This window comes from Trichoderma evansii (assembly GCF_050947405.1).
Source record: "Trichoderma evansii strain SZMC 28006 chromosome Unknown GGI43scaffold_63, whole genome shotgun sequence".
Taxonomy (NCBI): Eukaryota; Fungi; Ascomycota; class Sordariomycetes; order Hypocreales; family Hypocreaceae; genus Trichoderma; species Trichoderma evansii.
The window spans coordinates 837-23265 of record NW_028145143.1 but is presented as its reverse complement, the minus strand read 5'-3'; the positions used below and the strand labels follow the sequence as shown (position 1 = coordinate 23265).

Below are 22429 nucleotides of genomic sequence, written 5' to 3'. Positions count from 1 at the left end.
TATATTTTTAATAATATTAATTTATATTCTATTTTTTAATAATAAATATTTTAATATAATATTATATTTTTAATTTTATTTAATATAATAATTTTTTTTTTATAATTTAATTTATTAAAAAAATAATAAAATTTTTAAATTTATTATTAGTTTTTTATAATTTTAATTTTTTATAAAATTAATATTTATTTTTTTTATAATTTTATTATTAAATTATATATAATATTTTTATTTTTTATTTTTATTAATTTAATATTTAAAATAAAATTTAAATTAACTTTTATTTTTATTAATTTTTTTTTAAATTATTTTTTAAATTATTAATTATTAATTTTTATTATTTTATTAATAAAAGTTATAATATTTTTTTTTTTTATAATAATTATAAAATATTTTTTTTTAAATTTTTAATTTAATTAATTTTTTTAAAATTTTTATATTTATTAAATATATTTTAAAATTTATTTTTATATTATTTTAATTATTAATATTATATAAAATTTAAATTATTTTTAAATAATATTTATAAAAAATATATATTTTTTAAATTTAATAATATATAATTAAAATATTTAAAATAAATTTTAATTTTATTAAAAAAAATTATTATTACATTTTTTATTATAAGTATTTAAATATTTAAATTTAATAACTTTTTTTTTATATTATTAAATATTTAATAAATATTTTTAATTATTAATAATATTTTATTAATTTTATACTAATTATTTAAAATTTTTAATTTTAATTATTAATAATATTTTATTAATTTTAAAATAAATAATAATTATTACTTTTATTATTTTTATTATTATTATTAAAAATATTTTTTTAAATATTTTTATTTATTAAAATACTAGTTTAATTTATTTTTAATATTACTTATAAATTTAATAATTATTTAAATAAAATATATTAATATATAATATTTTAATTATTAAATTTTTAAAATAAATTTATAATTTAAAAACTTTTTAAAAAATAAATTTAATTTTATAATTTATATTAATAAATAAGTTAAAAAATTTATAAATAATAATAATATTTTATAATAATATTATTAATAAATAAAATTTAATAAATAAAATTTTAATTTTAATTTTATATTAATAATTAATTATTTAAATTATTTTAAAAAATATAAAAAATTAAATTTATATATTTAATTAAATTCTTTAAATTAATAAAATTTATATTAATTTTATTTTAAATTTATTCTTATAATTTTAATATATTTTTATATTAAAAAATATTTATTTAATTTTTTTATAATTAATTATTAAAATATAATTAATTTAATATAATTTATTTTGTAAGCTTATTATTATAATTATAAAAGTTAAATTATAATAAAAATATAATTAAATAAGTAAATAATAATATATTATTTAAATTAAAATTTAAAAAAAAAAAAAATATTATTTAATATTAAATTAAAAAAAATATTTTAATAATTTTTAAATAAAATTTTAATTTTTTTAATTAAAAAATTATTTTAATAAGTAATTTTTAAAATATTAAACTAATTAATATTAATATATTTATAATAGTAGCTTTTTAATTTTTATTAAGTAAGTATTATAATTTAATAATACTTAAATATTTATATTAAAAACCCTAGGAAAAATATAAAAAAAAATTATCTAGTATCTTATTTTTATTTTCTAGTATTTTAAAAATAAAAGTAAAATTTTATATTTTAAATTAAAATATAATTAAGTAAGTATAAAAATATATATAATATATTATATAAAAGTTAAAATATAATTCTTTTAAAAATTAATTTTTTTAATTTTTTATATTTAATATTTATAATATAAATTATAATTTTTTTAATTTTTTATATTTAATATTTATAATATAAATTATAATTTTAATAATTTATTAAAATTATTAATAAAATTATAAGAGATCTTTTTAAAAAGATTTTTTTAATATATTATAATATTTTATAAGTTTTATATTTTAAATAAACTTTTTTATAATTTATTATTTAAATATTTATTTAAAAACTTTAAAAATTAAAAATTTATATTTTTTAATTTTATATAAAATATATTTATAAATTTTAAATATATTAATATTTTTATTTGAAATATTAATATATAAAATTAAAAAAAAATTTTTTTTTAAAACTTTTTATATAATATTTATTTTTTACATAATTTTTAAATTTATATTTATTATTTATTATAAATATATTTTTAAATATAAAATAATATTAATTTAATATATAATATATTTTATATATAATATATTAAATAAAATAATTAAAAAGCTTTTTTTTTATTTTTTATATTAATTTAATAAAAATATTTATTATTAAATTTTTTAAAAATATTAAATAATAAAAATAAAATATTAAATAACTTTTTTTAAAATATATTATAATTTATTTAAATTAATAAAAAATAAGTAATTATTATATTACTAGTAATTATTATAATACTTATAATTATTAATTTTATAATTATTTTAATAATTAATTATAATTATAATTATATATTATAAATTTTTATATAAAATTTTATTAAATATATTTTTTAAATAATTTAAATAATTAATTATTATTATAATATTAATATAATAATTAAATTAATTATTTTATATTTAAAATTATAATTATATAATTATATTTATTTTTAAATATTTTAATTATTTTTTTATTAAATATAAAATTATTTATAATTTTAATAAAATAATAAAAAAAAAATACTATTATAAATAATTTAATTTTTTTTTAAATACATTAAAACCCTAGTATATAATTTAATTATTATAATATTTAAAAAATTTAATATTAATAACTTTTTTTAAATTACTAATTTTTTATTTTAAAAATAAATTATTTTAAAAAATTAAATTTATAATAATATTTAATTTATTTAATATTATTAAAATAAAAATATTTAATAAAAGAAACCTTATATAATTAATTAATAAATTAAAAGTTTTAAATTATAAAATAAAACTTTTAATATTTAATATGAAAAAGTTTAAGTTATTAATTAATAAATAAAAAACTTTTAATTATATAATAAATAAATAAAAAAAACTTAAATTAAACATTTAATAAAAAATATTAAAAAACTTTAAAATATAATTATAAACTTATAATTAAAAGCTAAAAAAATAAAAATTAAAAAAAAAATAATAGTAAAAAAAACTTTAAATTAACAAAAAAAAAAAAAAAAAAAAAAAAAAAAAAAAAATTATATTATCTTTAACAGATTTGTAAAAGTAATTTACAAGTAAAGCAAATAAATTATAATTATAAATTAATATTTTACTAATATAAAATAATAACTATATAATTAGGTAAAAGAAATTTCCTTATAAAAACTTAACTTGGGATAAAAGATATTTGAAGCTGGAAAATGATAACTAGCTTGGATAAGAAAGGATATTATATATATATAAAGAAACTCGGATAATAAGGACACTATCCTTTTTTTAGCCGGGGGATGTTAGGGGATAACCACCCTAAACTTTAAATATATCTAGTACTAGTTATAACAGATATCCCGCTGCAGATAGAGAAAACCAAGCCTTTTACACCCCTATTGTATAATCCTTGTTCCGTGACAAGAAGATCATCAGGAGGATCTGGCTCTCGACTCCTGACCCCACACGATCCGTGATCAAGCATATGCCTTTTGGACCTGTGTCAAGATGAAATTCGACCCCCCCGTTACCTGGAATGTCGGTCCTGTAACATCCTGTCCGTTGATAGTGAAGGCAGACTGCTCGGCTGGTACCCGCAGAGGGGTAGGCACGGCTACAATTCCAGTGCTGTTGGCTGGCGCGTCGACCTCCATACGTAGCAAGCCAGTGTCGCTGAACCTCCACATAACCTTGATACTCCCGTTCGGAGTAGGTACGGTGCCATTAGCCATCTCAAGTCCGAGAGTCACCGGCGCAATTACAAACTGCTTCCAGCCTGGCTGGCTCGGCTTCACGCCCAAAACATATCTGGTCAGTTCCGCAGTGGGCCCGGCAGCCCAGCCGTGACACAAACTCGTCGGAAGTCCTAGCCCAGGCCGTCCCTCGGGATCCAGAGTCTCCCAAAATGTACCAGTGTAATTGACATTGGCTGTATCTGCCATAGGGCTCCAGAGATTGTGAAGCAATTCGAGAGACGTTTCACTAGCATTAGAGGATAAGGCAGCTCGCAAATGGTATGCAGATGCATATGGGCTGATGTACGACTGGAAACCAGCGGATATCGCGCCGCTTGAGAAAGAATGTGGTCCAACAGGGGTCATGAGGTCTGTTGATAGTGTGGAAAGAATTATCTCTGTAGAGTGGCTCAAATTCTTGTTGACACCAGCCAAGATGGCGATTGCATTGGAGTCTTGCGCAAACGCAGTCTTGAGGCCTTCAGATATGAAGTAAGCCTTCAAATTGTCACTCCATAGCTGGGTGTCGATGGCCTCGCGCAGCTTCTCTAGACGCCTTTGATAGACCGTCGAGTCAATACCACCATCAGTAAGGACGACTAAGCTCTCTTGCAAAGCATAGGCGTATAAAACATTGAACTTGGTCACAATCCCTGATTGTGGTGGGTCGTAGTAATTCCAATCTCCACCGAAAGAAATGTCAGACAGGTTAAATAGCCCGTTCTCGAGTGTTTGCGAATCTGCCCAGTCAAGCATCTTTTTAATCTTCGGGGCCCATGTCGTAGCGAATGCGGTGTCACCAGTATGCATATATGTTGAAGCGACGGCTGTCACGAAGTTGAACGAATATCCGATCAAGCCGGTAATGTTCGTATTAATACCATTTGCTAGAGGCTTTTGCTGGATCTTGGCAGACGGGATGAAGAAGCCCGGCATCGCCTGATAGGATCCGAGAAGGCTAAGCGATCCTAGAATAGACTCTACATTGTGAGTGCTTGCCAGCGCTGCTCCACCAGCGATGTCAAGGTCTCCAGTATAAGCGATACGATCACGCCGAGAGCCATCGACAACAGCAGCGTTGGGATTAGCCCCCATAAAGAAATCCGGGAGGAAGCTGGTGTCTCTCATGGTATGAGAGTAAACCTCGTCTCCAGTAGGGGTTGTTAGCGAAAAGTCTCGAAAGACGGCACGTTGGCCAAAAGAAGTGCCAAGGCCGGCAGAACCAAAGAATCGCGACGTTTGCGAGAGCTGCAGCACAGGAATGCTATCAATAGAAACTCTGATATCTGTGGCTGCCACAGAAGCGTGAACGGTGTGCCATGAGTTGAGGTCAACCGTGAGGTTGGACGGTAGTTGGGCTTGATGCAATATCTGGTTGATCGTAGTGGATCCTACGTAGGCAGCAATGTGCTTGTTGATAACGTCACAAGAGATATAGATACCGGAATTCAAGGTATCCGACAGGACGGTGAAGCCGAAGCCACCAACGACAGGTTTGACCTTGAAGTCGACATTGTAATTCAGGAGTTGTGCGGCGGCCGCACTCCCGAGAACCTGCGGGGCGAGACTGTCCACCAAAGCTCCTTCCGAAGTGACTTCCCAAAAATCCGGGATACTGTCCTTAGGAATCTCGGTCATCTGAATCGTGCGAGCGCCAACCTTCCAAATGGCATTGATCTTGTTATCTGCGCTGTGAAAGGAGCCGGGCATGTGCGTGATCGCAGTGGTGTCGATTGTCGGACGCACGCCGACATTCCTAAGCTTTAGGCTACCTGTGGAGGAAAGATTAAGCTTCTGGTATCGAAAAGCACCTTGAATAAGACGATTTGAAATGTGGCCTGGTCCAGAGACGTGATATCGGTTGACCCGATAAGTATCCATCACTGCCGCGAGGGGGAGGGGTCCGTCAGACTAGAAGAATTATTTGATTAGATGGAACAAATCGCATAGCAGAGAGTGGGCGCATTATACCATATAGGCGTTTAAAGCAGTACGGCTTTCCGCGTACGTGATCTCAAAGGTAGAGGTATCTCCATCCGCTGATACAATCTCGAATGCCGGGATACCTTCCACGCTGTGTCCATAATCAAGTATCTGAACTGCGGGAGAATTGCAGGTTGCGTCCAAGGTAATCACATCGTCTGAAATGGAAATAAACTTGGGAGAGAAGCCGGTATCCTGGGCGGCCCGGCGATCCTGTCGCTGTGCAGGCTCCGGAACCGCTCGAGCCTGACTAAGGGGAAACAATGCCAGGCCCAACCATATGGATTTTGGCCACATTTTGTCGTTCGTGAGCGAGAGGGAAAGCTGAAAACTTTAAAGACAGACTATAGTAATGAGAAAGTGTGCAGAAGAGACCTATTACAGGAGAAGAGGAACATGGAAATCATAATATACTTTACACTTCCCCCGGTGGCATAAAGCAGTAAGTACTGTCACACAAGGTAGACCGGCTAATTAAGATAAAGCTTAAAATCCAAATTCAAAGACGACGAGGGAGGCCGAGAAATACGAAATCCTCGGATTTCTTACGAGCCTGTCTGGATTAAGGATGTAGGGATGCTATGTGGCGAATCACGAATAGCGGGTCGCCCACTCACCCAAGCCACGTTAACATACACAGCCAGATCCACACATTGCCAATTGAAAGTTCCATACGGAGTACATGGCTAAGTTTTAACAATCTGGTCACTTACTTCGCGCATGTACTCCGTATCTTAACATAAGCTAAGGGAGTCATGTACGGGGCCAATCCATCATCAACCTTCTGGAATGCGTGCAAGGGAGATGGACACAAAGTTGGCGCAGCTGAAAAATGACTGTCCCTCAATTTCATCCGCATGTGCCGCAAATGAGCTCGAATAAAAAAGGAGAGAGATATGTATAGTACATAAGCCAACCAGACTAATTCTTTTACATAGAAATCTAGCCCAAACCCTACAGGAGTCAAGCATGTCAAGCCACGGTGAGGCTTTGCAAGAGCCGCGTCATGCAGGGAGGTGTATCAGCATTGAATCGAAGACTGAGCTGACAAGATATGTCACAAGAATCTGACTGAAGAAGGGACGATCTCTGCTTGGAGCATAACTACGCAATACCCTCTATAAGAGACAGTTCAGCTCGGACACAGAAATGGAGAAATAAAAATATCTTTTGCTTTGTTAAACTATTGCCTATAGCCTATGATAATATCTTCCGTTAAACATTGTTTTCTTCATCAGGCATACAGCTAAAATTCAAGCTACAAAAACATCTGATAACCGACTTCCTATGCTAAAATATTCGCAAAATCTGTGTCTGTAGCTATTTTTTACTATTTTTAATTCTTCAATTGACTAGCGGAAGTGGGAAAAAAATACAAGTTTCTGAGCTAAATTTATGTGTTAACTATTTAAGATTGCAATGTATAAAGTAGTAATTTTAATATTTCAGTTTATTGAGTTATTTAAGAAGTATTAAATTTAATATCCGATAGTAAATTTACTCTTACATATTAAATAAAAAAAAGGTGTTAATTCCATGGTTTATTTTATAATACATTAATTAGCCAAGTCTATCGCTTTAGATTCTACTTTAATTGTTGGTTCTATTTTTTTTTTTATGCAAATAGAAATATGTTTGACTTTTCCAGTAGATGTGTTATATACATTTATTGGCTAATCGAGTAATTGATATATGCTGCACAGCCCACTCTGATTATTTATCCTCAGGTACGCGGACTCAATCAGCATGCATTTGTACATGGCTGTAAATTTCCAATGCTTAAATCCAATTCTTCTCTATCCTTCACATCGTTTTTGCCCAAATCGTCGATGTAGAACACCAAGAATATTGCCATTACTCCAGCCATGAGAATTGAATCAAAAGCATAAAGAAATATTTCGTGGCGGATCAAATAGCCATCGTTCCCCCCCAAATATTCCACGACCCTAAAAATACTTCGCACAAGAATAATCCCGCTCACAATGTAGAGAATCGTTAAATGCCTCTGCCAGGGTAGTTTTGCAGACACTGACATCCGAGTTGGCCGCTGTCGAATACGCTTATTAAAAACAATTGATGTAATAATGAAGAACCCGAAAACGATCATTTGTATAAACAGGCCAATAACAATAATCTTTTCGCCTAAGTGATATAATTCAAGAGTACCAGCAGCTTGAATGCCTCCACCGGCAGCCTGGAGAGTGAAAGAAATAATATCTCCCAAGACAAAAGCTTTTGTAAGTAGATGTACCGGGATAAGAGAGAGGTGTGACGAGTGTATTGCGAGAATGACACGTCCTAGAATCATATACACAGAAGCGGCGAAGAGTGCAGGAGCAATAAGAATGAGGATAGCCTGAACAGAATAAGCTGGGATTGAGTTATTGTTGAAATGAGAGACAATCCGCCCGCAGTATCCGATAGTTTGGCCTAGAAAGTTAAGAGTTAGTGAGATTGAGGATTAGTGAATTATTTTTTTTTTCATTTATAGAGCAATACTAACACAATCCACCAATGATGAAGGCAGTGAAATAGTAGGACTTGTGCCTAATCAATTTGAGCAAGTGCCATGTCGTTAAGGAGAGAAAAAGCACGAATGCGACAATCGCTGCCGGTAGTGAAGGACTGTATCGGTAAAGTTTAAAATCAATCGTATTCCCGCTACTGTTACTCTCCGCCATCGTTATTTTCGTTCGAATATGTCGTAGTTCCAGAGATTTCATGTAACTAATACGGCTTGCTTCGGATTGGGCAGTTTCAGGCCCTTCACAAATGCCGTTTTTGCGCTGGCGAAGTTAGACAAGAACGATGCACATGATACTGCTGAGTGAGAGCTTGTGATTAAGGAATTGGTGTAAGTACAAGGAGAAAATGAACAACTGCGCTGAGATATTCCCGCATTACATCTGGCCCATTTTGTTGTTAACTAGGCCTATTTATTTATTTGTACCAACTGTTTACCAAGAGAATCCGTTACAGCTGGACGCTGACCAATCGCTTTTGCTCGGGTTCTGTCGCAAAACTCGGACACTACTACCGTACTATTGTTCGGCGGGTCCACTTCAGCCGGAAGACTCTAGCAATGATTGGTGGCGCAGATCCCTGTCCGATCCCAAAAACTCAAAACTCGATACGGAGTAAGAATGCGAGAGTTCCCAGGTTTTCCGAGTTTTCCGAGTCCCAGTACACGCAAATTCGACTGACAAGACGTACCAGTTCATTTCGAAGCAGCGAGATGCAGTCGGAGAGTACTTCACATCTGTCAAGAAGGTCCCATCCAAAGTCGAAGACAGGATGTCGGGTGTGCAAGCGGAGGAAAGTTAAGGCAGGTCCAATCATCCCGGTGATGCTGCTCCATCAAAGATGCTCAGACACAATTAATGCGATAAGTCAATTTCGAAACCACGGCTCAACTAACTTCCATGTAGTGTGATGAAGGGCGTCCATCGTGCCGCAATTGTATCAAACATGCGGTGCAGTGTGATTTCACTCATGGTCAAACAGAGAGTCGAGTCGATATTCAACACAACTCCCAGTCTCCACCACAACTAAACATGCTCGATTTGGAATTGCTACATAATTTTTCAATTGTTACGCACTCCACCTTGTCAAATGATTCACTACTTCAGCAATTATGGAAAATTACGATACCGAAGATTGGTCTTCAATGCGATTACATAATGCTGTCCACCCTTGCCGTCTCAGCTCTTCACATTGCGTCATATCGTCCAGCGGAGAAGGCGTTATATATATCCAAGGCCATATTTTATCATCAAGTCGCTTCACGGAAGGCAATGAAAGAACTGGGCACAATTACGTCTGAAATTCCTATAGAAAGAGCAGAACATCTTTATTTGTTCTCAATTTTAACTATCTACGTTGGTATGTAACTTTTCAAATATGGCCATGTGTAGATAATCTTATCTCAATAATACCTTTAACAGCTCTGGCAAGTCCTCGAAGGGAATATGGTTCACTGCTCTTAGGGGAAAGCGGCTGTCCCGAATGGATGTCACTTCTCAGGGGAACAAAATCACTACTTGTGCTGATGGGTGAGAGAGTCCATACTGGGCCGCTTTCTAGGCTCTTCGTTCATGGCCAGAAAAGGTGGTTGGCTATGCATCCGGAAATAGAACCTGGATATCAAGATAATCTTTCTGATAACTCCCCGTTCGTTAAACTTCAAACATGGCTAGAGGAGTCAGTCGCAAATCGAGAGACACTTAAAGTCTATTTGTCAGCCGTGTCTGAGCTTCGGGCAACCTTCCGACTTCTTGAAGGCGGCTGGCAATTGGACGGTACGGACGTGTTTGTATGGGTGTGGGAAGTGGCTGATGAATTTTTGTCCTTTTTAGAGGTGCCCACTCAAGAGGCAGTAGCCATTTTCGCCCACTTCTGTGTGCTTCTCAAGAAACTGGACAACCAGTGGTGGTTGAAAGGTTGGGGAGATCATCTGATGTCGAGGGCATACCATATGCTCGATAATCAGCATAAACTGTGGATCCAATGGCCGATTGAGCAGATTGGATGGGTTGCCTCGTGATATAAATAGAGGATTCAATGTACCAAACTGCTGCAGTGAGGTTGTTAACTCTATTGTTAAGTTATAAATGATTGGGGGTTACTTGACAAGCTAACTATAGTTATATTTTCACGTGTGAATATAGTTCGTATACAATGTAATAATGGGACATAAGTATATACCAAGCAATAAAAAAACTAGAAACCACCTTTATATTAAAATTGCACTGCATTGTGTATATCATTTTCTAATTATTATAATTTTGGTTATAAATGGCCAGTGTAACGTTTCCAAAGACTACCTAGGTTATAACTTGCCTTAGTTTCTTGTTTTTTTTTTTTTATAAATTTACTATCCAGTCTTTGACTTCAAATAAAATTGTGCAGCACAAGCAGTGCTGATATTATCGCAACCGGGTATTTTATTTATGCGAGGGTTGTTGTTGTCTAAGGGCACCCGAATAAAGCGAGAGATTCGGAAAACTCGTCTTTATGGGGATAGGTTAAGTGCCACCGTCCGGTCCGTGCGTCGTATGAAGCGATAGCTTTCCTCTTCCCCAGCAATTGGTGGACTCCACAAGCATTTAAAAGCTAACGAAAGTGGAGTTCCTTATACTTACAATCGTACTATCAGTGGCTCATTTAATTTTAGAGGGTGCTTATTCCTCCAAACAAAAAAGAAGAAAATAGTTAACGCAACTTCATAGGCTTTGCATAACCTAGGCTTTTGCTATAATTACCTAATTCTGAAGCGTATTGCCCGCTACCCTGAACTTAACTTCACCCTCTCTGAATTCTTGTCTCGCTGTGGGTATTACCTCAATCCTTTCGATTTCTTTTACAATCCGTGCCTTTTTCCACTCAAATCTTTTCTTCGCTAATCGCATCGACGTAAAAGCTAAGTGCGGTATTTTGTCATGGGTTGGAAACCACCGTCTGGCCACCATGAAGAGGCTGGTGTTTTTGTTACTTCATTTCCCTCGGTTAGTTTTTCAAGGGATTGCTCGGTCGAGTACGAAAAAATGTGAATTCAGCGGCAAAGGGTGTGCAAGAGAGCAGATCTCTACGAGATATTCAGCTTCATTAACAGCTACATTATCGAAAATTATCGACATTATGTAATGTAGCGTGAATCCAGTCTAATTAGAAAAAGCACTCAAGCTGCTTTTAAGTCGTCATTCGTCTCACTATATCCACTATGAATTAGCAGTGGATCCGCTATAATATAGGGTCGTAAAAGCTGTAATATAGTGGCTTAGCGGTTGCATTATAGCGACGTTAGCGCTATAGTTAGGCGGCTCACTTATTTTCTAAAAGAACCTTGGAAGCCACATAAGCTGGTCCTGTTATGGCTATATTGTATTAAAGCCACTTAGCATGGAGCTAATACTACATTGTATTCCGCTGTAGCACTACGAGTCATGCTAAGGAGGTGGTTTTAATGGGACGGAGATGCCCTAGCTGATTAGGTGCCTATGCTCTTTCGACGATCCTAGAGTGGTGGTAAGTACATGTACCATCGGACCGTCTCGACGAGTTTTAAGCTAAATATACCAGGGTCACATATTGCCTCAAGTTTGAGAGCTACATATTGTCTAGATACACTTCTTTCACTGCCGAGATGCCACGGGTTAACTGCTAAGGTCACCACAACGTGCTTACAAGTCAGGCAGAGCCGAAATAGCTTGATACCAACCAACCAACCAACCAACCAAAACAGCCTCGCCGAATATTTGGAAATTGCTGTCAATCCAAGTCCACTAAAACCGAATTGGATACAAATTACCATCGATTCATTACAGCCCCATGCAATTGAACTAGATATATAAGTTTACTTCTCTAGACTCTTTTAGATAAGTTAGATATCCAGCTGTTAGTATAGTTTCATCGCGAGAAAAATCTTACAATAATCATTAGTGACTACACTGCCCGATTGCGAACTCGACCTAACGGCCAACATGAACCTTGAGCCGTAAGGTCTATCCCTTGAAAGTTGGGAGTCTATGCTACTTAGAGGCACCCGGCTTAATAAAAGAGTAATTATGTCTTGACGTACTTATGGCAGTATCGTTATAATGGTGAGGGGATACAGATGTTCTTGGATGTAGTACCTGCATGAATGAAACGAACCACGGGTAAGCAGGAGATTTGGTATATAGTATCTAAAGAGCCTCGCACCCCTCTAACTACAATGTCTTATCGAGTCGGGCACAGCGCCTGTATGTTCATACTGAAGACGGCAGAGAGGAAATAATAATATTAATCGTGTCCAAGATTCGTTTTTAGAAGTAGTACTCATGGGTCCTCAGCTATTCCAACTTTCAGACTTACTTATTCGCATTTTGATGAGGCTGGTGAAGCTAGAATGCAATCTAAAGGAAAGATGGGGCCAATATTACAGATGAAGTTCCCACAAGTGCCATCGGCTCCCACTTTCGTATATCTCGTTAGCAAGCCCTGACATGCGGCTTGTGCAGAGTTTCAGTATGCGAAGAAACCGAAATCTAAGATTTCTCCTGAGTCAAGCCCTGCTCACTCATGGCATGAAATGGCTCCGCAATTTGCAATACACTCAGTTCAAAAGAGTCCATCTCACTTAACCCGCCAAAGGGCTGTTTCGTCCCCGAGACGATATAAGCTAATATTGCCCCCATCTATGCCTTCCTCGATTCGAGCTGGTGAGCGACAAGATCAAAGATTTCCTTTACGTTGCTAATCACCTACTCTTTGACGAAGTCCCTTTTTTCATATAAGTTGGAAACTCTCCCTTCATTTGTTACGTTTCTTCAATATTTTTTTTTGCCACGCTTAGTTTCCATTTTATTCCCAATGCCCACCAACATGACGCAAGCCAATTCAAGTGGGGCCGTTTTCAGTCTCTATCGCTATGAACCGTCATTCGCGGCTTCGGCTGCCTTTACCTTATTATTTGGAGGGTCGGTACTTCTCCACTTGGTGCAGATCTGGAGGAAGAGGACTTGGTTTTTCGTGCCTTTTCTCATCGGCGGCTGTTGTACGAGTCTTCATTTTGCTTGACATTTCCAATCCATCCTCTCGTTCATATCTAATCGTGCCTTATGGATAGTTGAGATAGGTGGCTACGTGGGACGAGGGATTTCGTCCAAGGAGTCTTTTCCACACTACTCCCTCATGCCGTATCTCATCCAGAGCGTTCTGCTGCTTCTCGGCCCAACACTCTTCGCTGCATCCATATACATGCTTCTGGGCCGCCTGATCCGTCTCTTGGATGCGTCCCAGTATTCGCTGATCAGAATCGAGCGTCTAACAAAATATTTCGTTCTGGGTGACGTCTTGTCCTTTCTTTCTCAGAGCGCAGGTACCGTCATCTAGAAGTCAGACAGGCCGCGTGGAATGACGGCTGACTCTATGCTCGTGTCTGTAGGTGGCGGCCTACTTGCATCTGCAAGTAGTCCATCCCAACAAAATCTAGGCAACAACATTATCATCATCGGCCTAGGAATACAAATTACTTTCTTCGCCTTTTTCATGATTGTCACGTGTATCTTCCACTACCGGATCATACATCGCCCGACTACACGTTCCATATCCCTTACCGTTCCCTGGAACCAAGCTCTATTGGTCCTGTATGTAGTCGGTACTTTAATCATGATTCGATCAGCCTATCGCCTGGCTGAGTACGTAATGGGTACGGATGGCGTGTTGCAGAGCAGAGAGATCTATCTCTATATCTTCGATTCTTGCCTTATGGCCAGTGTCGTGCTACTCTATAATGTCTTTCACCCAGGGAAGGTACTCCCTAATAGCAAAGCCATAATAGGTACGGTTGGCTATACGGATCAAGAGGCTGCCTACTCTTTGGAGTATGTTCATCTTGAGTCGTAGATACCAACATCACAAGGCAGAGGGAGGGTTTGGCACCGGATAGAAGGGGGCGTCTGGTCTGCTGATGCCGGGTTTCATGTATAGGAAGAAAATCCTGGTCGAATTCCATGTCTGACCTTGGAGCGAGATTTAGAGTGAGATCTTGGGGGAGTTTCCCTTTCGTTGAAATTTAGACTTTTTCCGGAATTTACAAAGCCCTTAGGCTAACACGGACCTAGTCACAGAGCTCATAAAACGATGAATTCCCCCTCTGATCAAAATAGCTATTAGTTATAAGCCAATGCAGCATTTTCCTTTGTATCAATATAAGACGCTTTATGAGCTCAATCTCATACTATATTAACCAACCCGCTCTTCCAACAACCTTTCATATGAAACCACGAGACTGAACTGTTGCAATCTAGAATTATAATCATGGCGAATGCAAACGTCCTATATGCCGCTCACTTCTCTAGGGTCTCTGCCAATCATAGTCAGATGTCAAATGGGTCAATGCAAGCTTTGGGACACATGGCAACCATACACGCACCAACTTTAAACGAGGGAGCTTGAAATTTTAAGTCGACTTGGCCTGGACTGTAAGGACAATCCATGTATCGTGTTAGCGAAATCATGATTGCAAACCTATAAATTTCGAATGAGTACGAGGTCACCATCGAGCCGCTTCTTGACACAAGCGAGGTCAACATTGACTAGGATATGACTTTGATAAGACGCCGTTGTAGTATGCTGCCGGAAGTGAGCCGTCATTGTCAAGCTACTCAACATAGGCGAAACCCACGATGAAATCAAGCTCGTCGAGAAGGGTAGAGAGCAAGTGTGGTATCCAAGAGGGAGGACAGGCGGGTATGGTATCACAGTGGGAGCAACACGCAAGAGCTTCAAGGGGAAACCTACCACCAATCGATCCAAGACCTCGAATTTGCGTACCCCCAAACCCCACAATGTCAAGGGGCAGCGCCGCTACAACCCAATCATATTCAGCCCCTCTCGCTCACCGCGATCATGATTGCGAGGTGCGTGCGAGGACTGCATCTTGGCGCAGAGCAGCGTGGTAAGGCTGCTGGTGGACTTTACGGATGAACTCTAGAAATATTCGACGAGGCATAAAGCAGCACTTGCCGGTCTCGCTGGGCGAACGCTGTGTATCCATTCGACAGCGTCCGGTCACGTCAAACAAGCGAATGATGTGACTGGAGATGTTCTCGATCCTGTCCACATGAGATAACTAGACCGCGGAAGACTAGGACTTTGTGGAGGACATGTGGCAAGGCAACAGAGTGTTCTCCCTCCATTGTTGTCAGTTGCTCGTCTACTAAGGAACTCTCAAACTATGCCTTCGTAATAATGTAGTATGATCTTTAATACTCGAGATAAATTAAGTTATGGGCTTATTTACAGGAGCATATTATACTTTACGAGACTGCTAACTGCTGTAGCATTCTAACTACCACAGGGCCAGTCAATCCGAACCTAGCCCATTCCGCTTCCATGTAGAGAGTTGTGTTTTTAGGAGCGATACCAGCGGACGTAAGCTCTCCAATATTCGCCTTGACCGTGTTAAACAAGCTGCTCGTCACTTCAACCTTGATGCAGTTTAAGCCTGGAACAACCAGGTCCGAAATGTCGGCAACGGCCTCCGCTAGATCCACTGCTGGTATCACCTGACCATTAACCCATGCACGAAGTGTGCTGAAAACTGGACCGAACCTTATACTCGTTACAACCGGGCCATGCCACGAATGCAGGTCAAAGGTAGATTCGTAGGTCCCAATCCCACTTAACTGCTCTGCACCAGAGATGTTCGTCCAAGGAACAAGGGTTTCTAGCGTGCCGACTTCAACGATCTTTCGAGTCCCCGCGACGTCAAGGAGAGCGGAAGCTGGCTGGTACGACTCGATGGTGAGATTCCATGACTGGATAGTCATAATGAAGGGAGTTGATTGAGAGCTGGAGGGTTCAATATTCTTTCGAGCACCATCCGGCATTACATATGCTGACTTTCCATCTGAAACTGTTGCTCTGATCTGACCATCCACAAGCTGCAATCCTGCAATATTGGAGGACAGCGTAGACACATATAGGGTTTCTTCCCGCCTAGGAGCGAAGGCTAGGAGCATTGTCTGATTTGTCGCTAGCACAAGCGTAGCGTCCAACCCAGCGATGCTTCGGTTGTAAACTAGCAATGGGGATTGATTTCCAGTCCAGGCATCTAAGACATAAGGATTACAAGCCGATGGAACGTTGAATGTGATATCGAAAGATGCCTTCGGTCCGCGGTGTAGTAAGAATATAGAAAATATTTAACTTTAATGACTATGTTGTTATATACTATCACCTGGGCTCACTGCTAAGGCTTGTTGAGCCCTGTATGATTGGGTGTTTCCAATGCTGAATCTTTCCTCATTTCTGCCTTGTGTCTCCTAAAATGTCTTACTCGGAGGATCATTGAATGCTCTTAGATGCAGTAATAATCATCCCCTCGGCGACTAAAAAAAGATTTCTGTTTAGTAAACGCTACACTGAATAGATGTTTTATTAACTTACACTTCCTTACAACTGCCGCCGCAGATAGACTTGGGGCAACCTGGAATACGAGCTTCGATGGCATGGAAGATGTTGCGTACGGCGAGGGTAGATGAAGGGGCAGCATCAGACAATCCCGCGAGGGAGGCTACGAGAGCGAAAAGAATAGTGTTGAACTGCATTAATGCTGTAATAAAGCTTTACAAAGCACTTGCTAGAGAAAAATGGTTTTGTTATGTGACAGAAGAGTGGTTAAAAATGTCGAGAGATTGAAGTTTGTATTCCTTCACGCCTTGCCCTTTTTATACTCTCCAGAAGGTGGTTCGTGTGGACCTTGGGAGTACCTGACCAAAAGCCTCTGTACAAAAAGACTTGTTCACAATGCCGCTCTTGGAATTGCTCTCGGTATTCCCTGGCGAGTATGCGGTGTTGGAAAAGCAGACCGCCCCTAAAATCTTAGTACTGTCGGGTCATATTACGCCATACAGACCTTAATTCAAGGCTATATCTGCCGTTTAGATAATACATCCGACATTATTTTAAGGAAGGGTCCATCCGGTATCCAAGCAAGCGTATTAATTGGTATCCCAAAAAGTGGACATTATGCTGCATATAATTAACCTAAGTCAAACCAAAAAATTTAAATTCAATTCCTTATAGTACCATATGTACTTTATTAATAACATCAGCTTACTCACTTTTATAACATTATATGCTCGTAATCTTATTTCTTAACATTAACTTACTTATTAACCTTAATTAGTATATACTATAATTGAATAAATAAGTATTACAAATTAGCAAATAAGTGCTATAATTAATGCATAGGCGCTGTAATATAATAGATAAGCGCTGTAAATTAGTGTATAAGCGCTATAATCTAGTGGATAAGTGCTATAATTTAGTGCCGTTTATAGTGCTTTAAGTTTCAGTACTCCTTTTTACAAGCCCCGTTATTTTGGGTACCAATTACACCTGCTTGGATACCAGATAGACCCTCCTTTAATTTTTTAATTAAAAGAAATTCAATTATAATATTGACTCAATAATTCCTAGATAGTAAATGAAAAAAAGAGGGAAACCTATGACTTTGACATTCATATTAAGCATGATGGGAATTTTTGAAAAATGACTACATCTATATCGTCTTCCTTTTTTTATATATATCATGCTTAACATACTTCCACAGTGCTCTGTATGGCGATAGTTGTTAACATAGCTGTCCATTCCCTTTATTCCCATGGTAGCACGATGCAGCTTCTTCCACATCATAACGCAGTGAAAAAAGTGATACTCGTCAGAAACATAGAGACGTTCATGCTCCCCTGAGCTAACAGCATCCAAAGAAATCGCAGCACTGCTATTTTCCATGCTAGTATACCATTTCCATCGATTAAGCTGATGCCACTCCGTCACAAGATCGCTATCATAGCACTCCGGCGGCAGCCAAGCAAAGCTCATAACATCAAATATACACCCTCGAGCTATTGCCTCTGCTCTTGTCTTGCCGCAATCCTTGGTTTTCTGCACAGGTACCATGTTCTTCATAACGAGACCAATGACGAGGCGCCAATAGATATCCAGAATACATGATGTCGCGTTTTATCGATTAAAGAGTTACCAGACTTTTTGTAAATAGCGTCATTAATCAGGAATGAATGTAACTCGTCGCTCTTGTCACTGGTTTCGTCATCAAGAGTTGTGATATATTCAAAGTCCATTGTGGTGTTGTTAGAGTATAAGCCGTGTGGCAGCAATAATATGCTATCAAGTATACTCAAGCTGAAAAGGTGTAGCCTGCGTAGCTAGGAGTACCATGACTTTTGGAGGATGGCAAATACTTAAGAGCTTTTTGCAATTTTGGTTCATCTTTCAGTTCATAATTAATCAGAAAGGTAACGCAGAAGAGACAGAGCCGAAAATAATATGAAGGGCGTTAACCCCTACACCGTAACCCGGATAAACCGATACTGCTGTGGCATCTGGCCGCTGTGATCGTGAGCCTTTTGCTGGGACCTGTACATCCACCAGGACTAAGGGTCTTGGAGATTTTCAGATTACTGTGATTGGCAAGCGAGCCGCCCCAATGCGGGGCATATCACTGCACTTCCGCTACGAATCATGTCAATCCGCTTGCGATCGTACTATAACTCGTAAGGAGTGGAGCACCGTACCCTCTGTCCCGAGGGTACGGCTTAATAGGAATGGCATATAGAGTAATGGTAAGTATATACGGAGTAATAGTAATTATATACAGAGTAGTACTTAGATCCATCGCGAAGATCGCCCTTCTATTAAGTGGCATGCTGGCTGAAGGATATTCTGGTGGACGAGATAAAGATTATTATGCCATTTCTATTGGCGCCTCAGGTCAAGTGAGTGCAAATTATCGCGGATGTAATATAAATATTAACTACTGCGGGTTGGAGTGTGATAGTGGTAGTAAATAGTTTAGCGAGGAATTCAGTAGCAGCTATAGGAGTGAAACATGAATTCTATTTTCTGTAGGTCCTTTTGAGCGGTTCTAACGGTGCCACTGGCTCTCGGCGAGGTGTTCAAGAAAAAGCGGGACAGATCGCAAGAGCCAAAGTACTCCAAATACTAAGGCAGTATTACCAAACAATTCCACTGCGAATTGGCTGCTTTGGAACCCTTAAAAATGTAAAATTGAGACCCCCGTACCACGATTGCTATCTCGATCTTGATGGGTCTTAATACTGCCAATGCCGCCTTCCCTTCCATTTCGCACGGTTGGCAACTTCTGGCTACACCTTTGACATACAGAATGACAATTCGCGGGGTTTCCAAGCATCGGAATGGTTTATGTAGAGAGAACGAACAAGTGAAAACGGACGTTAGGACTGTAGCTTCTCCAGAAAGGGATTTGAAGCGGCGGATCTAAATAAATAAACTAACAAATAAGACGAGAAGTCCACAACGCTGATCAGAATGGTGTCAGTTGCGTGCGGCAAAGAATTAAGATGTCCGCAAATGCAGTATCATGATTACGATAAAGCTAATATACACTCACTGGCCTATCACTCGACCCGAGTGGCGAATTCATGCCGACGATGAGCTTTATTCACTGTAGCATCTTGTACGTAGTGCCATTAAGGCCCATTAACATATATATAGATACTATACAGAGTGTAACCTCCCCTAGAAGGGTAATTATTCGAGCGTCTTGGGAGCGTTGGAAATTTCAAGTCGATTGTCTCTAAACGCGGGACCAAGGTATCGCTCAAAAATTTTCCAGCCCTCGGATGTCATTCTCAGACGGTCAATGACGGTTCCAAAATGCCAAGTCGATGGCAGACCGTCATTGCTTAACAGGTCCTCACCAGCAGTGATACCCTCTGTATCACTAGGCCAAGCATACCTGACCAAGTGCTGCTGGTACCTTACGATGACGCCATCATCATCACGATCTACCACGTGGTTCATTGCGTTTCGTCCGATACCAGGAATAAAGACTTTCGCATATAAATCCTCTAGAAAGGCTTTCATTTCAGCCTTTCCTCGAATTGCCCCCCCAATATGGTGAATGGCGGCATCTGGAAGAAACATTGAGATGACTTTTTCGACATTGAACTCAAACACAAAGTTATTCCGATTGACGAAGTTGACGGCGCTGGACCGTTCCTCAGACGTCACATCGTTGAGAGTAGAGGAATTGATAGGTGGAAAACGCCCGTTGTTAAGAAAGTCTGACATAATGAAGGCCAATGTATGCTCGTATGATTTCGGCGTTGTAACTGTTACTTTGCTTATGGTTGTAGCAGCCTGGAGTAACTCGAATACTAATGCCAGGGTTTTAAACCAACTCACGGCAGGATATTTTAGAGCAACCGAGGCTTTTCATGGTGAAGGATGAATAAAATTTGCTAAACAATTTCGTTATTGCGGTGCCATGACTGGGAGCAGACTGCGAGCTGAGACCGGGCAGATTATAATACGGGATCCAATAGGGCCGCGGATACCAATAGCACTAGGCCTTACTTTGGAGTAGTCAACGGAAAGGCGTACCCGAATGATGAGTAAGCGCTCCGAGGACTGGACACTAAGAGTCGAAATGGATCGCCTGCCTGATTTTGCCGCTATCTCTACCAACAATTCGCTTGCGCATTCCATCCATTGTTGGAAAGTTCTTTTGGAGTTTCCTGCCTGAGATTCCATCATGTCACTGCCCACACACCCTTGCAACTGGAGCCGGGGCGACTTTCTGGTTTCAACAGACAAAAAGTTGCTCTCCATTCCTGCGATAAACTCTGCCTTCCAGCAAGATTTCATATATTGGACCAATGCTCTTCCCGATAACATCTTGCAGCAAGTTGTAAATAACTCTCTCTGCATCGGTCTTTATAAATCAACATCCATCGACAAGACCATTTCTTGTGAGACGAATTCTAACGAGGAGGCTGCCCCATCACCAAATCATCTAGAGCAGATCGGATTTGGTCGTCTTATCACAGATAATATTACTTTTGCATATCTCACAGACCTTTATGTTATTCCAGAATATCAGGGCCAAGGTCTCGGAGGGTGGATGGTCGACTGTGTGAATGAGTTGTTGGAGACATTGCCTTTCTTGAGATGGGCCATGCTGCGAACCTCGGGGCAAAAAAGCCGGGAGTCTTATGAGAAGCGCCTTGGGATGGTTGTTCTGACGTCTGGGTCGAGCAAAGACGGCCCAGTCATGATGGGAAAGAAGGGCAAAGGCGGCATGGTCTAGTTAAATTAAATATTTCAGTGGCTATTTCAAGCAAAGAAAGTGGAATCCTCTTGGAGGAAAAGATCTATTGCCACTACGTGGAACTAGAATAAAGTAATGTAGTTTTTGTGCCATTGTTAAAGGGGTGGCTTATCAAGCATCCAAGCAGGCGTAATTAGCATCCAGAAAAGTGGAGTTTTACCTATTTCTAGTTAATACACATATAATTATAAAAAGAAGTTTAAAATATATAAGTACAAATGAAATTCGTGGAATGATAATATATAGAGTCAGCCGACATCTGAAACCCTGCTTCCTTCCTAGATTACATATATTTGGTTATTTTCAAGATTAAGAAAAGGCACCTCCAGGTAAGACTAAATATTACTATTATATTAACATATATTTTTATAAAAAATTTAAAATTTTATAGTTATATAAAATATATTAATATATAATATTATTAAATTAAAAAAAAAATTTAAAATAAAAAAATATATTTATTATATATACTTTTAACTAATAAAATAATAAATAAAATAATTAAACTTTAATTAATTAAAGTGTTACGACCCAACTCTTATAGTTGTAATAACAGGCCTACAGGGTAAGAACAGATTAAAGTAAAACTATTCCACTAATTACATATTACTTAATAAAATTAATTATCAAGTAAGTCAAGTACCACTTAATATACTTAACTATTAAGTATATTAAAAATAAATATTTAACTAAATATATAAATTTAAACTCTTTATACTTATTAAAATAATTTAAATAACTAGTTATTAATATACTAATTATAATATAATTAAAATATAACTTATTAAGTTTTATTAACTTTAATAATAATTAATTATTATTATTTATTACTATTACTTATAAATCCTTTAACTTATCTGCTAATATAAACTTAAATTTTAAA

At 37.2% G+C, this 22429-nt stretch overlaps 7 protein-coding genes across 7 annotated transcripts; 3 read left to right on the top strand and 4 right to left on the bottom strand.

Moving 5' to 3' along the window:
• Positions 1–3428: 3428 nt before the first annotated feature.
• On the bottom strand, positions 3429–6179 carry GGI43DRAFT_433371 (glycoside hydrolase family 78 protein; the record flags this gene model as incomplete). Its single annotated transcript, XM_083209737.1, has 2 exons — positions 3429–5693; positions 5871–6179. The coding sequence occupies 2 exons, from the start codon at positions 6177–6179 to the stop codon at positions 3642–3644; spliced, it is 2361 nt and encodes a 786-aa protein (XP_083054952.1). The 3' UTR covers positions 3429–3641.
• A 1444-nt stretch (positions 6180–7623) lies between these two features.
• Positions 7624–8563, bottom strand: GGI43DRAFT_433366 (RTA1 domain-containing protein; the record flags this gene model as incomplete). Its single annotated transcript, XM_083209736.1, has 2 exons — positions 7624–8312; positions 8386–8563. The coding sequence occupies 2 exons, from the start codon at positions 8561–8563 to the stop codon at positions 7624–7626; spliced, it is 867 nt and encodes a 288-aa protein (XP_083054951.1).
• Positions 8564–9026: 463 nt separating this feature from the next.
• GGI43DRAFT_419517 (Zn(II)2Cys6 transcription factor domain-containing protein) lies at positions 9027–10601 on the top strand. The gene is made up of 3 exons (XM_083207692.1): positions 9027–9207; positions 9311–9764; positions 9827–10601. The coding sequence occupies exons 1-3, from the start codon at positions 9118–9120 to the stop codon at positions 10423–10425; spliced, it is 1143 nt and encodes a 380-aa protein (XP_083054950.1). The 5' UTR covers positions 9027–9117; the 3' UTR covers positions 10426–10601.
• Positions 10602–12522: 1921 nt separating this feature from the next.
• GGI43DRAFT_433364 (RTA1 domain-containing protein) lies at positions 12523–14551 on the top strand (the record flags this gene model as incomplete). The annotated part of the gene is made up of 4 exons (XM_083209735.1): positions 12523–12554; positions 13280–13416; positions 13489–13740; positions 13807–14551. The coding sequence occupies 4 exons, from the start codon at positions 12523–12525 to the stop codon at positions 14265–14267; spliced, it is 882 nt and encodes a 293-aa protein (XP_083054949.1). The 3' UTR covers positions 14268–14551.
• A 1131-nt stretch (positions 14552–15682) lies between these two features.
• Positions 15683–16387, bottom strand: GGI43DRAFT_389117 (uncharacterized protein; the record flags this gene model as incomplete). Its single annotated transcript, XM_083204147.1, has 1 exon — positions 15683–16387. The coding sequence occupies one exon, from the start codon at positions 16385–16387 to the stop codon at positions 15683–15685; it is 705 nt and encodes a 234-aa protein (XP_083054948.1).
• Positions 16388–19883: 3496 nt separating this feature from the next.
• On the bottom strand, positions 19884–20412 carry GGI43DRAFT_419513 (uncharacterized protein). The gene has a single exon (XM_083207691.1). It carries the CDS (start codon positions 20358–20360, stop codon positions 19965–19967), a length of 396 nt encoding a protein of 131 aa, XP_083054947.1. The 5' UTR covers positions 20361–20412; the 3' UTR covers positions 19884–19964.
• A 449-nt stretch (positions 20413–20861) lies between these two features.
• GGI43DRAFT_419511 (putative GNAT family N-acetyltransferase) lies at positions 20862–21730 on the top strand. The gene has a single exon (XM_083207690.1). The coding sequence runs from the start codon at positions 20971–20973 to the stop codon at positions 21523–21525; it is 555 nt and encodes a 184-aa protein (XP_083054946.1). The 5' UTR covers positions 20862–20970; the 3' UTR covers positions 21526–21730.
• The last annotated feature ends 699 nt before the right edge of the window (positions 21731–22429 follow it).

What these genes read in the sequence shown, in the direction of transcription:
- GGI43DRAFT_419517 (XM_083207692.1), top strand. Translation starts at nt 9,118, where the DNA reads ATGCAGTCGGAGAGTACTTCACATCTGTCAAGAAGGTCCCATCCAAAG. An exon ending in GCAAGCGGAGGAAAGTTAAG is followed by an intron (nt 9,208 to 9,310) that starts GCAGGTCCAATC and finishes ACTTCCATGTAG; the next exon opens with TGTGATGAAGGGCGTCCATC. An exon ending in AATTTTAACTATCTACGTTG is followed by an intron (nt 9,765 to 9,826) that starts GTATGTAACTTT and finishes TACCTTTAACAG; the next exon opens with CTCTGGCAAGTCCTCGAAGG.
- GGI43DRAFT_419513 (XM_083207691.1), bottom strand. Translation starts at nt 20,360, where the DNA reads ATGTTTCTTCCAGATGCCGCCATTCACCATATTGGGGGGGCAATTCGA.
- GGI43DRAFT_419511 (XM_083207690.1), top strand. Translation starts at nt 20,971, where the DNA reads ATGTCACTGCCCACACACCCTTGCAACTGGAGCCGGGGCGACTTTCTG.